Source organism: Macrobrachium rosenbergii, chromosome 24 (genome assembly GCF_040412425.1).
Source record: "Macrobrachium rosenbergii isolate ZJJX-2024 chromosome 24, ASM4041242v1, whole genome shotgun sequence".
NCBI lineage: Eukaryota > Metazoa > Arthropoda > Malacostraca > Decapoda > Palaemonidae > Macrobrachium > Macrobrachium rosenbergii.
The window spans coordinates 2,363,611-2,381,917 of NC_089764.1; the positions used below are offsets into that span (position 1 = coordinate 2,363,611).

Below are 18,307 nucleotides of genomic sequence, written 5' to 3' on the forward strand. Positions count from 1 at the left end.
TTGGCCATACCTCAGAACTGTTGTCTCCACCTCTCAGGAGTAATTTCATATGCCTTGGCAATGGCCTCACGGATGGCAGCCATGTCCTTGTTGATCCCTTTCCAGCACTCGATGGGCTGCTTTAGTCTTCCCGTCCAGATGCTTGGTGAGCAATAGGTCCCTCCCAGCCGGGCTGACATCATAGGACTTGAAGAGGAACTTGATCTCTTCGAGCCATTGCTCCAGCTCATCTTCAGTCCATTTGCCGACAAGGTTATTGACTGTCGATAGTGAGGTATTTAGGGCAGATGGGGTGGGCCTAGACGCTTGTTGGGCTGCTAGAGCTTCTGCACTTTCCTTCTTGGCTCTCTCCAACTCAAACTCCTTGTCTAAGAGCGCCAGCTCGCTTGCCTTGAGAGCTTGCTCGCTTTCTTTGAAGGCTAGTTCATGCTGTCTTCTCCTTTCTTCTTCTTCACTTTCGTGCTGTCTCCTTCACTCTTCTCTTTATTATTCTTCGGTTCTTTGCTCGGCTTCTTGCTGTCTTCTCTGTTCTTTGTCTTCTTGCTCTCTCTGTCTTTGTTTTTCTTCTCTTTTCTTTTCTTGCCGTCTCTGTTCTTCTTCGTACTTTCTCTTTTTGGCAACCTGCTCCTTTACAAACTTGTTAAAGGCTGGGTCTGTGAGGCCATCCTCCCTTCCTATATCCCTGAAATATTGGTGCTCTTTGGTTGACATGTTGCCTGTCTCGGGTGGGCGGCTAAGTGGCTTGACTGGGCATTCCTGGAGGAAAGGATTTGTATATGATGGGGAAGTGTCGTTTAAATTATTGGCACTTCAGTGAGTGGCACCTTTTTATGAGGTGGCACTGTGGTTGAGTGTGCCATGTGAAGGCCACACTAGTGGAGCATTCCTGAAGGAAGTCTGAGTCGTTATGGGCGGATATGCTAGTAGGTCATGAAGTGATCCTGAAGACTCTATGGTTCTTATGGGCGGATACACTGTTAATGGGGTGTTCCTGAAGGAGCTAAGGTCCTTATGGGCGGAAACACTAGTTGTATGGCACTCTGTTTCTTAGGCACAGGTGCAGTGGCTTGGGAGTGATTATTTTGGTTGGGTGGCACCGTGGTGCCAGTGCGCTTCGTGGGGCAATGCAAAATGTCAGTGCACGAAACGGCACTGAAGGGAATCGCACTCTACCTGGGGCAGAAGGTAAGTAAGGATTATGAGGGAAAGGAGAGACTTTGGCAGACTGTCAGTGGGAAATGAAAGGAAAGAAGAAAGATAAGTGCTTCAGTGAGTGGGTTACTTGGCAGTGCCACAGATTAGGGGCACTGTGAGAAATGGAAACTGGGGCATGACACGAGTGGGTGGCGAGTTCTAAGAACTAGAGATCTCCTTGACATGAGGACAGAGGGATATATGGGGAGTGCATTCAATTTGCAATTAACACTTGTGACATAGGCAAGTCTAGAATGAGATATACCCAACTCGTGTACGACAGTTGAATAACGTGTAATTAAATAGATGTCTGTGCGCTCTATGGTGTATAAGAATTTATCTGGGATGAAGCACGAAAAAGAAGACAGGTATGCGAGATTATTCGATGAACAGGAGCGCTTATAAATTTAACCACTGTGTATATGATAAATGAATAATGAGTTTGAATCTTAAAAGATCAAATGTGGCTTACACTAAAGAAAATTCTTTGTATTTTGCTTTTATGATTTATGGGGTGTATTTTCAAACTCGTGGATGAATTTGTGTCAGTCACGTGCTAGGATAAAAGGAAAAGAAGAAAAAGATTTTTCTCTCTCTCTCTCTCTCTCTCTCTCTCTCTCTCTCTGAGAGCGAGCGCAGTGTAATGGGATGCTTATACTTTAGAGGTTAACATTACTCTTCTTTTTGTTTTAGGATAAATTAATTACGTTTGCACAATTATGTTAAGTTACGCTTCTTTCTTTTACAAAATGAATTCATGGTAATTTACATAAGGTTACTAATGCATTCTCGCCCTGACAAGTGTAAACAAAGTTGTAACTGGGTTCAGAGATATTCGAGTCTTTTGCAATTTACGTTAGGGTGAAAAGTGATGGAATTTCGTTCAGTGAACGAAAGATGTGGGATAGAGTCACTTGTGAAAACAACTGAGCCAGTCGAATCACTTTCTCGCCCGACTTGTCGCTTTGTCGCGCCAACAGATAATGGAAAGTTGGGAAAACAACAACAAAAAAAACTCTACTTAACTCGATAAATGAGGGTTTCGAATGGAAAAGTGAATGGTTTGATGTCAAACATCAGCAATGTCTTTACTTTACTCTACTGAATATACCTGGGAGGGTTGTTAAATAACTACACTTGGGATGTTTTCATTGCTACGACACTGGGAACGATTTAGCGCATGCGCCAACTTGAACAGAACGTTTGCTTGCTGGCTCGGCTTCTGAATGCCAGAGACCGCTATCTTGGCTACACGTTTTTAAGCTATTGTAAACTCAAAATCCTATCACACAGGCAGAGAAATTGTACACGTTTCTCGGCTGTAACTGTTCCTGAATAAACTCTTAGCTACTTGTTCTCGCTAACACATGCAGTAGTTCCCTAATAAAGCACTACATTCAATCATCTGGCAACGCAACACTTTACTCCTACACTCGGAAATTTTGCGGACGAAAGATTTATGTCTACCTCTCTGCTTCGCTAATTTAAGAACCTATATGCTTTCTCTTGTTTTACGAATGAATTCTAACAAAAAGTGGTTGTTGCGTTTTTCGTTAAACAAAATTAATATCACGTCCCTAGTTATCCCTACGTCCTTAATGCTACAAAACTTAATGATAATAACCTTTTACCTTAATGCACTTCGCTCCAGTTGCTTCTATGCCTTTTGTGGATAGTGGAATTATTTAATTAAAATGCCAGGTTTATTCCTAGTTCGTTTCTAGTCTAGCGATTTAACTAGACCCTTACTTGGATCCTGGTATTGGTCGTCCCTGTCATAAACGGGGTCCTTGGGGAGACGGAATTTTGGACAATTTATTAGTAGGGACTGTCTTCGGTGCCAAGGGGGTCCCCGATTATAAACAAAAGAAATATTACAGGAACTTACCTTAGAATTTTCCTTGATATAGCTAAATAATGAAGGTCGCCAATTTAGAATTAGAATTCCTTTACAATTAAAAGGAGTTTATTTACAGAATTAGGGGACAGGTGCTTTATATAGAAAGACCAAATAACCAGTAAAAAGATTCAGATAAGAGAATCAAAAATGTAAATCATTTCAACATGAATTTTACATTTAGTAGCAAGTCCGCTATTACAGCCACTTATGACCCAGTTATCGTACAGGTTCCTGTATATCCAACCCAGAACTTTCTAGCATTAGAACACATGCTACTAAATGTAAAATTCATGTAGAAAAAAAACACATTTTTCGATTCTCAGTGCTACATCTCAAACTGCCTTTTTAACTACCCTTGAGTCTTTATATATGTCTCTTAATTTGAATAGTAACACTTCTGCGATTTCTCTCTCTCTTGCATAAGGTGTTGTCTGGGAATTGACGTCTTCAGGCCACTCTTTCCTCTTGCGTTGTATTGAAAGGTAGTTTAATTTTCTTAACAAACTTGGTGAATTTTAATATGTTTTTTTAACTGCTGTTTATAATTTATTGCAGACTGATGATGTGCAAAGGATTGCACGAAAATTTCTTAATAAAGAACCTTGAAGACCTCTTGTCCCATGGATCTCCCTGATGATGCACTTTATTTACATATATAGATATATATATATATATATATATATATATATATATATATATATATATATATATATATATATATATATATATATATATATATATATATATATATATATATATATATATATATATATATGCTTAAAAATCACAGTAGATGCACGTGACTTCAGTGTATAAGCGAATCCCACAAAGTAAACAAAAAGAACACGAACACCAGATGGTCAGTTGTCAAAGGGTAATAAACAGAAAGTTAATCCAGGATAATCCGGGATCGAGCTGTCACAAACTGAACCTAAGACCAAACAAAAAGAAATACTAAAGTTTAGGCTTACAAAATCCAAAAACATGTATAACCTTGAATACCAGATGGGTAATTGCCAAGGTTAAAAGAAAATGTTAATCCACGGCAAATTTTTCACGCTTGTCGCAAACTAATCCAAATATATACTTAACCATAAGGCAAACGGAATCTTACCCATTCAAATTGCAGAAACATGTATAAAAATTAATATTAATTTTGCTTATATTTATCAACAACTTTTTTAATTATTAAAGCATCAAGTTTAAATGAACCAAGACTTAAATTTAGAACACTTTCATTATTTGAATTAATAAAACAAGATTCGATGATATTCCTTTTAAGTATGTCATTGCACGGGACTAAAGGTCTTGCTTTACTCCAGTTAATAGGATGATCTAAATCTCTCATATGTACAAATAATGCATTCGATATTTGGCCAGTTCTCATAGAATATTGGTGTTGTTTGATTCGTTGTGAAAGTGGTTTTCCAGTTTGTCCATAATATATTTTATCACATTTTTTTACAAGGAATTACATAGATGCAGCCAGAAACACCATTAGGATAATTTTTTATCACTAAACTCTTACCATTAAAATTATTGAAAACAACATTTATGTTGAAAAGCTTTAAAATTCTAGGAATTTGTAAAAACCTTTCATCATACGGTAATTTGAGAATATGATTGCTGAATTCAAGTTTGTTATTAATTAAATAAAATGTTTTCCTGGCTCTTTTCCATGCTGCATCTACAAAGGTCCTTGGGTATTTGAGTTTCAAAGCAATATCATAAATAGTTTTGATCTCAGCATCAATGAACTGGGGCTACAAACATGTAAAGCCCTTAAGAACATTCCAGAAAAAAAAAAAAAACAGAGAATTTAACCTTCCGATGGTGATTGGAATAATAATGAACAAAAGAGGCAATGTTAGTTGATTTTTCGGTTTTGCCTGTCAAAACTGTGATTCCTATGTCATTTTCCTTGTGACTCTTAATCATGGATTATCCTATATATATTTATATATATTATATATATATATATATATATATATATATATATATATATGTATATATATATATATATATATATATATATATATATATATACTGACATATATATATATATATATATATATATATATATATGTTATGTATGTATGTATGTATATATATATATATATATATATATATATATATATATGGTATATATATATAATATATATATATATATATATATATATATATATATATATATATATATATGTATATATATATATATATATATATATATATATATATATATATATATATATATATATATATATAATATATATATATATATATATACACAGGCATATATATATATATATATATATATATATATATATATATATATATATATATATATATATATATATATATATATATATATATGTATGTGTGTGTGTGTGTGTGTGTGTGTGTGTGTGTGTGTTCTGACCCTAACGAGACTATGCTTCACCTACCTGCAAAGACTGGTAGACATGACTGAAACAGAGCATTTTTCTCTCTCTCCCTCCTAGACGCTCTCTCTCATGCCTTCTCTTTCTTCATCCTTCCCCCTGTGACTCTCCTCTCCTTCTCTCTCTCTCTCTCTCTCTCAGGGTCAAACAAACACAATTACGGATGTAAAACAAAAGAAGCCCATCCTACAAAAATAGGGTTTATTAGGCAAAACTAACAATGAGACAAGTAAATGAAATTATGCATAATAGATAATTAGTCCCAGTTAAGCTTTATCGCAAAAAGAACAAACTAAATAATGTGTGGGAATTAACTCCCGCTACCCGCAAAGACTCCAAGTCTAACAACATTAGGTACAAAGTCTGTTAGTAACACCTTCAATGTAGTTCTGTCACAGTTCCTTTTTAAATTACCTTTTCCCACTATGGCAATGTTACACACATGTCTGTACAGATGCGTGACCACTACAATTTATCCATGGTTCCACTGAAACATTTTTCCAAAGGAAGGAACCACTTCCATTAAAAATCAAAGTTCACCCAGTTTACTAACACACAGAAACACATGAGATAAATATTAAATAACGACAAAGGACTACTCACTAAAATAATCAGGTCTGTAAAGGTTTGTGAGTTTTCTAAGTTTCTAATCACTATCCAGCGAATGGGAATTTCAATTCCCAGCGTGTTCTAAGCACGTCTTCAGCCATTGCTTTTCACAACCGAATGCCTCCCCTTTCACAGGAACGAATTGTACCAAGAGGTTTTCACAATGCACGCACGAACGTACATTTCTGTTTAACACACCCAGAAATCCAACTAGAACCGGATCTCAGGCTTCTAGAAGAATCTATTCTAATGCTAATCACTGCTTCATATGTCACAGCATCCGGGCGCTCTCTGAACAATGTTTAGGTCACCGATTGTCAATACTGATTGCATAGAATGCACCTAGCAATGTTGCGACAAATGCAATCTCATCGAATACCCAAAGTTCTTCCACCTGTGAAACTGCTGAACCTTGAAAGAATTCGTATGTCGCAAATACCTTCGAACCAATTTAATATATATATATATATATATATATATATATATATATATATATATATATATATATATATATATAATGTCTTTTTTCCTGTAATACTACAGTGTAATATGAATATAAGAAGGCCCATAAAACACTATTTAAACGTTGAAACCATATATTTCGGGCACTAGCTTCTGTGCCCCCTGTTTACTGGTAGAATATGGACAGGTGGAAAGTTACAATGGTATATATACAAAAACATAAGGTGTGGCCCTAGGCCTCCGATGTTATGGAGGTGGCGTTTCTTGAGGAGGAGAATGGCCAAATTCCCTAGTGGTTTTTGGCCTCATTAGCTCCCGTTTGGCAAAAAACAATTATGACAAGAAAGAGGCATGTCTCAAAGGCATTTTGCTAAATGTCTTGGAGTAAAATAACAACAAAAATTCGCTCCCGAAAAGATTCCAAAATGCATTAGTTAGTTTAAGGAAAAGGGGGGATATCATTATCACAAAATCTGACAAAGACGGGAAAATAGTTCTGTTAGACAAGGAGACATACATCAATAAAGTTCAAGAACTTCTAAACGATGCGGAGACCTATGACAAATTAACGAAAGATCCCACAACAAATATTGCTGCTCAGTTTAACAAGTCAGTCAGAACCATAGGGGCAATAAAAAGACATAGAATTACTAGAGACATTCAAGGTAATCAACCCCTCTCTCCCTATTTTTACGGCCTCCCGAAAACACATAAAGATGGGATTCCTTTACGCCCCATAATATCTAGCAGGAGCTCTTTCATGTACAAATTATCAAAATGGCTCGCAGACTTGTTATCACCCTTTCTAGGAACCTTCTCATCCTCCCACGTCAAACATGCAGAGGATTTCACACAAAAATTTAATAGTTTAAACATCCCCTCAAACAACATCAAATTGCTCAGCCTACACGTCGAGTCATTATTTACCAAAGTCCTGATTGCCGACGTGTTGTCTTTCTTAGAGAGGAAGTTACAACCATATGAAGACCATTTTCCTCTTGGCATAGATAAAACTTTAAAACTTATCAACCTCTGTGTAACTAACAACGTGTTTTCTTTCAATGGTAATTTTTACAAACAAAAATTTGGCTGTAGCATGGGAAGTCCCCTATCACCCCTTCTAGCAAACTTGTACATGGAATATTTCGAAACAGAGCTTTTGTCGTCTATCAAACCCCATAATATGATCTGGCTTAGATACATAGATGATATCTTTACTTTCTGGGACAATAGCTGGGGGACTTTAATTAATTTTTTAATAGGCTAAATTCGCTAGTTCCGACCATAAAATTTAAAACAGAATGGGAAAAGGACGGAAAACTGCCGTTCCTAGATGTACTGATCATAAGAAAACAGAACAGGTATGCATTTACAGTATATAGAAAACCCACCTTCGCTGTCTCCTACATTCATTTCTTGCTACCACGACGTCTCCGTAAAATCATGGTAGGTGCAACTTATTCCTCAGAGGACTTAGGATATGTTCAAATGAGTATCTGGATAAAAATTTAACACGATCCGCCAACACCTAACACAACTGCTATATCCACCACACACATTATCGAGAGGGCTATTAACAAAGCGAATAAAATGTACTATAAAGGTCCCACTCACAACAGACAAATAGATTTCAACAACAAAATAAAGCTTCCGTACGATGAAAATATCCAAAAGGCCTCCGAACAACTCAGGCCTAACAATCCTTTTCATTTTCCATTATCCCAAATCCATCGGGAGTTCGCTTGTTAACGTATACTTAAATAACAAAAGGAAGAAGCCGGAGTTTACAAGATACCGTGTAGTAATTGTCAGGACATCTACGTAGGCGAGACAGGTAGATCGCTCTCTCAAAGAATAAAAGAGCACAAAAGATCAGTACGTTATGCTTCGAGAGTTCGGGAATTTTCCTACATATCAGAAATACAGGGCATGTCATTAACTGGGTGGGGCGGAGTTGGTTTTCAAAAGTAGCTGTCCATACAAAAGAAGGATGCTGGAATCTGCTATCATCAATCAAACCAACAATATGAACCTGTCAGGAGGACATTGGAAATCGGATGACATCGACACCTTAATCCTCAAACCCCTCATGAAGAAGATGACCCAGGAAACGCGACCGCCAGATCCATCGCCAAACGGGAGCTAATGAGGCCAAAACCACTAGGGAATTTGGCCATTCTCCTCCTCAAGAAACGCCACCTCCATAACATCGGAGGCCTAGGGCCACACCTTTGTGTTTTTGTATATATACCATTGTAACTTTCCACCTGTCCATATTCTACCAGTAAACAGGGCACAGAAGCTAGTGCCTGAAATATATGGTTTCAACGTTTAAATAGTGTTTTATGGGCCTTCTTATATTCATATATATATATATATATATATATATATATATATATATATATATATATATATATATATATATATATATATATATATATAAAAATGTTTTGAGTTACATAATATGATAAATATTCAATATGTTGATATAATACAAAAGTTTTAAACAGTTCTAGCAAGAATAATAGGGTTAATAAGACGTAAAATGATACACAGTATTCATTACAATATGGAACGTTTGAAACAAATCACATTTAAAAAGTGGATGTTTACGACCTAATGAAGATTTAAAACACCAGAACTCTCTAACATATTTTGTTCCATATTACAAAGAAAGTTGTTTATCATTTTACGTTTTATTAACCCTATTAGTCTTGCTGGAATTGTTTAAAACGTTTGGATTATATCAACGAATAGGATATTTATCATATTACGTAACTCGAAACATTTTTCAATAAGCAGCGATGGGATTTGTGTGCATTATTTTTCGGTTTGTCAACACAGATACAGCTGTTATTATTATTATTATTATTATTATTATTATTATTATTATTATTATTATTATTATTATTATTATTATTAAAAGTGCGGTGGTAGGAATAGACAGTAGAGGTAGTTACCCTTTAATGCGATATAAAACTGAAATTTTCCAGCCTCAAAACCTGTTTTTTTTTATTAAAAAATTGTCTCTTCTTTTACTGAAATGTATTTAGAACGCAAACATGTACCGACCTACGCCAGAACATAACAATTAATATAAACTTTCATCCTTCTCTGTTTATCTTTTATAGCACAAGGAATGTTTACAATATTAGATCACTCGTTTTTTTCGATTTTATGACGTACGTGTTGTAATGTTAATTGGCTTACAATCATATTTTGGTAAAAGTTTAAATCCTAAATACATTTATATAAAAGGAGAGACAATTTTTTTAATAAAAAAGTTTTTTAAATAGAATATATCAGTTTTAATTGTATCAGAGGTTAAGTACTTCATTGAACAGAATGGCCGTTAGAGGCCATTCTGTTCAATGAAGTGTCTTTGAGATATAATAATAATAATAATAATAATAATAATAATAATAATACTAATAATAATAATAATAATAATAATAATAATAATAATTAGCCGCATTTGTGTCGACAAAACGATGGTTTGTCTTTCGTCGTCCTTATATTGAGAATAAAAGGGGAAATTTGGTTTCTCCTCGATGACTGGAGGGATTATTTTGCTTCCATAACAATTTCACAAGGAGTTCAAACTCACTCTCCATTTTTTATGGGAAATGTCCCTCTTATTGTAAGTTCCAATGGCACCTTGGAGATAATTCGCGGGTAAATCACTTGAAAGAGTGATTTAAATAAGTCATTCAAATAACAAAATCTACAACTATGGACGTCAGCTTTTAATACTATTTTCTCAAGATAATAATGTAACATCTGCAAGAACTTAGTAAGTCCATTTTCCCACACCGCAGTTATTGAAGATGAGAGAGAGAGAGAGAGAGAGAGAGAGCAAAATCCGGCCATACCACACGAAGCTGTTCAAACATTCCGTGGAATCTGTTGCCATGGACTTTTTTACCAGTGTTGGTAATTACAAAACAAGTGGCGAGGTTTTTACAACTTTCCAGAACTATCGTAATGCACTAATTAACCGAGGTTTACAGATTTGTAAAAGAAATTCTTTATCCCGTAGAATTTGAAATTCCAAATGGATTTTATCAAAATTTTCAAACGGAATTCAAAATGGTATCAATACCTGGGTTAGTAGTAATTTTCGTATTAGCATCAATATTCTGAAATCAAATATTTTTAGATTTTCCCTATGTTTCTTAGAAGAGCCTTATCTTTTTTGGTTATAAGGTTATAGCCCCCGCACTGAAAATTGTATGTTTATAAAATTGTAAGACATCAATAGGAAATAGTAACAACAGCCACAAATGCACGTTAAAAAAAACATCGCTATTAGAGCTTACACCAAGTTTTATCATTTTTTATCTCGATGAAGATCCGGGGTGGAATTATGAATTACTGTATACCAAAATGATAATAGCCAGCAAAATAATTCTGGTAACTAAAAACGTTTGCATTGGACTAAAATCAAATAATTTATATAAACCAGCTTACAAAGGTTAAAAAACTCAACAGTAACTACGGAAGATTCTGAAAAGCCCAGTGTTTCACTTTGCTTCTGTTCAGCCATCTTAAAAAACTGTAGATTGATGAAAGACTTTAAATATACTTCTGATATCTCCCTTTAGTGTAGCGTCCCATTTAAGGTCAGACTTAAAAAATTGCTGACGTAATTCTACTTTTCACTGGATTATATCCTTTAACGTGAATTACAAACAATATATGCTCAATAGAATATGATAAGTAATGATGAATTTTTTTAATGACAATCCAGGAAAGATATTGATGAAATCAAAGGTATTTGAAGGCATGTCATTTTATTTTAGGCATCTTGTATTAGCATTTGGCTCTTGTTTTGTTTTACTTCTCTCTCTCTCTCTCTCTTTTAACGTGTAAGCTGTACAGGAAGTCTATGGCTGAGAGGATTTACGCAAGTAGAGAACTTTTTCCATATGGAAAAAAGTTTTGTCGTATGGTCTACCCTTAATTGTAAATTATTCTAATGGGATATAAAATAATGAAGACTTACTTACGCGAAAGTTACTCAGAATTGTCAATATGCATGATAAATAAATGACCCATACAGATACAAACAATGAAGATCCATATAGAGTCGAAGAAAAATTAAAAGTAGTTCCGGAGAATGCTAAGGGGAATATAGGTAATAAGAATATACTGTACTATTCATCGAGAAACGTTTAATCATAAGATAATAGGCCCTAGTTCTAATTTCTTTGAATTTTTAAATAAATTCTAAGATTAATGAATATATATGCCGTAATGTGTTTTCATTTTCTTCCAGTAATACTAGTTCATAAGATTGTAATACTACAGCATATATATATATATATATATATATATATATATATATATATATATATATATATATATATATATATATATATATATATATATATATATATATATATATATATATATATATATATATATATATATTACAAAAGAGAGACCCTTCCCAAGTCAAGTCACCTTTCAAGAACCTACAGTAAAATCATATATCTCGCTGCTGACACTAACAGTTGGTCATGGAGGAATTGCTTCTTCTCTAAAGCCCTCGTTGTTATTCCCTTGGTAGTCTTTTATTCCCTTCCCTGAACTTGTGACTGCATTAAGCCCTTTTCCAGGTCAATAAGCGCCATTAGAGACAATATCCCACTCGTCTGATGGCCGTAGGCAATACTTAAAGGTGACCCTGAGCCAGCGCTGCGGGAGACACTAAACGACCGTGATCGGGGAAAACACAGAAGTGAAAACCAGACGAACCATGTGGTGCCCAGGCCAGCCATGAAGTCATGGCACCTGCCACGTGATCAAAGAGCTACCCATGAGGTCAGGGCAGTGGGCCAAAAACCATATGTCCCATGGCGAAGGGGAAGATTAATACGGCATAAATAGGCCTGCACGACCCACGCTCAGGAGAGACACACACACAGAACAGTGGCGGTAACAGAGTCACTGCCGCCTGACCTTCACTCCCTTTAAGCTTGACCTACATTGCTGACTATCCAGTCCAGTATGTTTTCTATTGCCAATTTCCCAATTCCCCTCGCCCCCATATTAGTACATCTATGAAGACTCATCTCTCCAGAATAAGATAAAGTGCCAGGAATCTGAGGTTTCACAGTCATGCAGTTCTTTTTCTTTTCCTAAACGTTTTCTTTTTCCAAGGGCAATTCTCACCTAGACCTGACTTTGTTATTAACTTGTGTCGTAAGTGATTCAACTGTGTTTTACAACCGAGGATCCTTATCTCTGTGGAACCTCTGCTTTAATTGTACTTTCATTACTGTGGAAACCCCATTGCAATTCAGTCTGCGGTGCCTTTAATGTGGAACCCCAGGCACCTCAGTTAACATCTTTTTCCTCATATTTTGTGCTCCGGCAGTACCCCATTTACCTGTCTTAATTCTCCCTATCTTCTGGTTGTTTCATTGTAATTATGTGTTTTTAGTTAACCTAAGAGTTTATCTCCAAAACCCTTTTCTAGTAAGGACTCCAGGTTATTTTTCTCCTGTTATGTTCTACCAGTCAAGCATATGTACATATATATATATATATATATATATATATATATATATATATATATATATATATATATATATATATATATATATATATATATATATACACACATATATACATATATATATATATATATATATATATATATATATATATATATATATATATATATATATATATATATATATATATATATACACCAAAGCAGTACTAATGTTTATTCACATTCATATTTGGCAACCTTGTGTTTAATAGCTAAGCCTCTTTCCGAACACGAAGTCACTAAATTCTCACTTTCTTAACTCGTCCAGGAACTACATTACTATAAACAATAACATTCCTTTTTATATCAACTACATTTGCTTTAATTTGCCTGCCACATTGACTTCCTATACTTGATAATGGAAAGGACAATTTTTGATTCGTTAAAAGATTAATTTTTAACCATCTCTTTTTTTCCTCTTGAAACATAAGTACTTCCTATTCCAACATTTTATCCTGTGACACTACGCCTATGCAATCCTCTAATTTAATTTTGTATCGGTTAGCCATCCTTGGAGTCATCCATAAACCGCAAGTATTAACCAATTACTAGCTCTACACATTTCAGTTATCTTAGACATAAAGGTTCCTTGATCTTCATATTATTGCACATACGCTTGGCTTTCATATTTATCTCAGATTGTGTATTAATATCCATTTTTCTTTCTTCTAAGGAATCCAGGCATTTTTCGTTGTTGTTGAATTGGTTAAAACGTGGCAGCAATGTAATTAGGAAAATGAGCTTGATAAGAAGGAAATGAGAATAACATATAAGACAACGAACAAAAAATGGGTTAGTATTTTGTTTAAAGTACAATAGGAATAGAGAGCAATAACTGTAAGTTCTAGAGTGAGAAAAACTGAGGCTTAGGAGTTCGTTAATTCAGTCAAGGGAAAAAAATAGTTATTAAAAATAAGAAAGATAAAGGGGAGAAGATGAGAAAATACTTTAGGGAGAAAACAAAATTTATAGTGTAAGGAGGTGAATGCAAGAGAAAAGCTATTAAGCAAATGGCCCTTAAAATTCAGAATGCAGATGGAGAGCTGATGTCGAGAGGGTATGCAGTCCTGAGCAAACTGAGTATTTTGAGATTTGTGAAATGTAGCAGTTCAAACTGAAGTCAAGCCAAATGAGGCAAGAGTGGACGTGGTTTGAGTAAGTTTGAGAGCTCTTTAGGAAGTGACTGTTGAAGATATTTGGATAGCCTGGGAAGTTTGTAAAGCAACATTTTTATACGAAACAGTTACGTAAGAAATTCGGGTGTAAATGAAAAAACTGTGTTTTATATTTGGCTCTAGAAAAAGCTAAATAGATTATTGACAGCGATGCAATACGTAAATATGTTCAGAATATCTTGTACAGAATATACTGTTTTGAAAGAAATTGAAAGTTTTCGTGTTAGAGGAAATGCTTACATCTGAATATGTAGATAGGAGATAGAAAAGTGACCGTTTTGGTGTAAAAGTGGGTCTGACACAAAGGTTTTAACATCTGTGTAGATGGAATGATGCTAGAAGTAAAACAATTGACATTAGATAAAAAAGAAAAAGCATAGGGGATAAAAAAATAATTGAAAGCAGAATATGAAATGACTATTTACATGTTGCTTTACTGATTCGGGATTATAAAGAAGAATGAGGAAACTAGTGAAACTGGTTGAGAATGCATCCAAGAAGAAACGATTTACCATACTTTTTTTTATTAATAGCAAAGTTACAATGGTAAATTATATCGAGAATGATAGAGTAATGCATACTAATAGTCAGAAGTACTGAGTATGATGAGATTAATTTTTGTGAGACTTTGGTAAGCAGGGGAGAAAAAGCTTATTGGGCAATGCCATTGTGATTTGATATGAATCTTGCCAGTAAACAAATGATGGTGTTGGGCATTCAAACAACTGAGACAATGACTGAAGAGCCCATGTTTCATTCGTTAGGTTCACTAGATCAAGATTTGTCGATTAGTCAAGTGCTAAGAAATACACCAACTTAAATTGCCCTGGAATTAGCTTGTGATAAACTGTAAAACTTCCAAGAACTGTATTTTTTCTAATGAATTACTCTTGCCACGTTACAGTTATTTATACCATGTGACACCCGTCTAACTTACATCAACTGAAGTCGACTTCGAGAACGTAGCCTGGAAACATCATAGACGTTTAAAACATTTTCTGTTAGTTATACACAAGTAAAGAAACGGCTGTTGACAAGGCAGAAGATTTTATGGTAGTCTACTTCCTGTCCTTAAGATTGACTACCGATACTATTAGCAGCTGACGGGAACTTCGCTGCGCTGCCTTAATTTTTTTTCAAATGACATTGTCTTCAGAGATAAATACACATGTCCAGAAAATTATATTCATATCAAAGGGAAGCAGGGGTCATAGAAAATTAAAGCACATACTAATTCAAAGAGTTTCATGTCGGAGAAGCAAGAGGATTTGTATCAAAATGAATTAATTGGTGAAAAGCGACAGCTGACTGCAATAAGAAGGAAATACGATCTTTATAAAGTAACTGAAATTCAGGATTGAAGAAAACCCATCTAAGCCTCATTCATTATGCATGGCCAAAACTATACAATTAGTGGGAAGAGAAAGAAGAATATATGAAAACCAATAAACACGGAACAAGAGTATATTCTGATACCGCTGGTGTCCTCGCCATTTCATACACCTTAATCAGTTTCCAGAAACACGAATGGCTTCCACAAATGCTACAGCAGCTCGTATCATCTAATCATCTCATGCAACATTGCGCAAACTATTCCATAAGTGACGTATATTACCTCGAACACAAGCAACATGTGCTACATTTACCCCAGAGTAATATCATAAGAAGAGATATAGAGATATATATACGGTAAGTTTGTTGTAAAGTGTTTAACTATTTACATTTAACACAACCGCTAGTTGAGATGTATATTGGTATGCCCAGTAATCAAATAAATTTGTAACATATAGACAATGAATGATTTAAAAAATGGTAAAGAGAAAATACAAAAATATGAGAATATCACTGAGCCATGGCTAGCCATATTTGAAAACGACTGCTGGGCTAATTGCTTACGTCTCCTGATCCCAACCAAAACAGCGTCGTTTCATTTGGGATGGTGTTTTCATTCATGCGGTTACACACACACACACACACACACACACACACACACACACACACACACACACACACACACATATTAATCAGTCACCTACTCATTACTTTCGATAAGGATTCCCCTCCTGATTTTTCCAAATCTTTTTTTGGGGGAGAAAGAAGGCGATTGGACTGACAGCTCTACGATCTTATCAATCCCAAATGAAAATATGAGAAAGAAGGGGAAATTAAATAATATATGTGAAGACAAATGGAAACCATAGACTTGCCAATTAAAGGTTAAAGATTCTAAGATTCAGAAAACGATGAGGGAATCAGGCAAAGGCTCGAGGATTACTGGCATTCCTGATTTTCATAATCGTAAAGGACGGTAACTTTGGCCTTACAGGTGTTGCGAGGCCACCCGAGAGAAGGGAGAGATATTCACCGTGACCTTTGCGGCACACTCTCGTCGAAATACCGTGCAAGAGCATAGAGAAGTGGTAATTCAGTAAAATGAAAAAGAAAGAATGAGAGACAAGTGTAAGCCAGCGTCATTGATCAGGTGAAATGATTAAGTATTGTGGAAGGAGCCAAAAGCGGAAATATCGAAAATTCTAGAATAATAATACTCGTATTTCAGACTCATAGAAGTAAGGCTACTGATACCTGTGATAGAGAAAAAGTCAAAGCATTTCCGCAATTACCGTATTGTCTTAAAAAGAGATTTTAGCAACTTAAACACAGTCACAGCAGTATTTACAAGCGCCTTTAAGTGAATACTGTTAACATTACTTTACTTTATCCTTGCGAGTCAGGCTTTGAATTGTGTCCATTATACTTATCATTGCTTCTACATTATTCAATTCTCTTCCTTCCTCTGTGTTTTCTAAATGATTATTTAGGAAAGGCTCCCCAACACTTGTACAGTGAATGAACTTGACTGGCGGCGATGCTTGTCTTGGTGTCCTCTCTTCTGAAAGGGAATTAATCTGCAACTCTAAATAGTCTTGGTGCTTAATTGCTGTCCCCCCCCCCCAAAAAAGACAAAATTCAGAGGAGATATTACGAGACTATTGTACCGTTGAGAGCTCCTATCGCTCCAGAAGGCATATCGAGGTGACGAAAAGAGTAACTGATTTCATAAAATTAGCCGATATATACATCGAAAATAGATATTGATATCCCTGAATTCTGGACGGTAAAATATCTCATCTAAGTATATGAAAGACACTCCTAAGGCTGGAGCTACAACCATATTCATAATACCTCTGCCCCGTTCGAAAAAGAGGTAAAGGAAGAAGAAGAAAAAGATAGGCAGTGTTATTCCCCCCTCTACCCAATTCCTTCGCTTACGTTCATACATTTATCCATCCAATTCTTTCTCTTTCAATAGCCCGTTAATAATTATATCCTTTAAATATTCTTCTGAATTTTTCCCACTTTGTCTTTGGTGCAGACCACTTGAATATTCAACTTTCACTTTTGTTTCACTCGTTCATAAGAATTTTCTGTTCCGGAAAAAGCATGGAACACGATACCAAAATCTAGATACTCTACCTTTCTGGTTGTTGGGAGAGCATGTACTTTTTCTGCCACTAGGCCTGACTTTTTCTGTAAAAGTGATGTTACCTGTGACTCAGTTAAATAAAATAATATCCGAAAAGCTTACGTGGGTAAACTCTTTGACGCAACGATAAATAATACTTCGAATCAATATTGCAAGAATCCACCTTAAATCGCTGAAGCATTGTTGTTAAATTTTTAAAAATTATTTCAATATAACATAAGAGGACATCAGTGATAGCAAGTGTTATACTCCAGAATGGCAAGATTGATTAATATATATATATATATATATATATATATATATATATATATATATATATATATATATATATATATATATATATATATATATATATATATACACACACACACACACACATACATACAGTACACACACACACACACAAATATATATATATATATATATATATATATATATATATATATATATATATATATATATATATATATATATATA

General features: G+C 34.9%; 1 protein-coding gene across 1 annotated transcript in view; it reads right to left on the reverse strand.

Moving 5' to 3' along the window:
• Window positions 1-486: 486 nt before the first annotated feature.
• LOC136851724 (uncharacterized) overlaps window positions 487-18,307 on the reverse strand; it is a 31,997-nt gene continuing 14,176 nt past the window's right edge. The window contains exon 3 of the mRNA XM_067126068.1: window positions 487-756. Within this exon, the coding sequence (XP_066982169.1) occupies window positions 487-756 (270 nt within the window). The remainder of the gene's footprint in view (window positions 757-18,307) is intronic.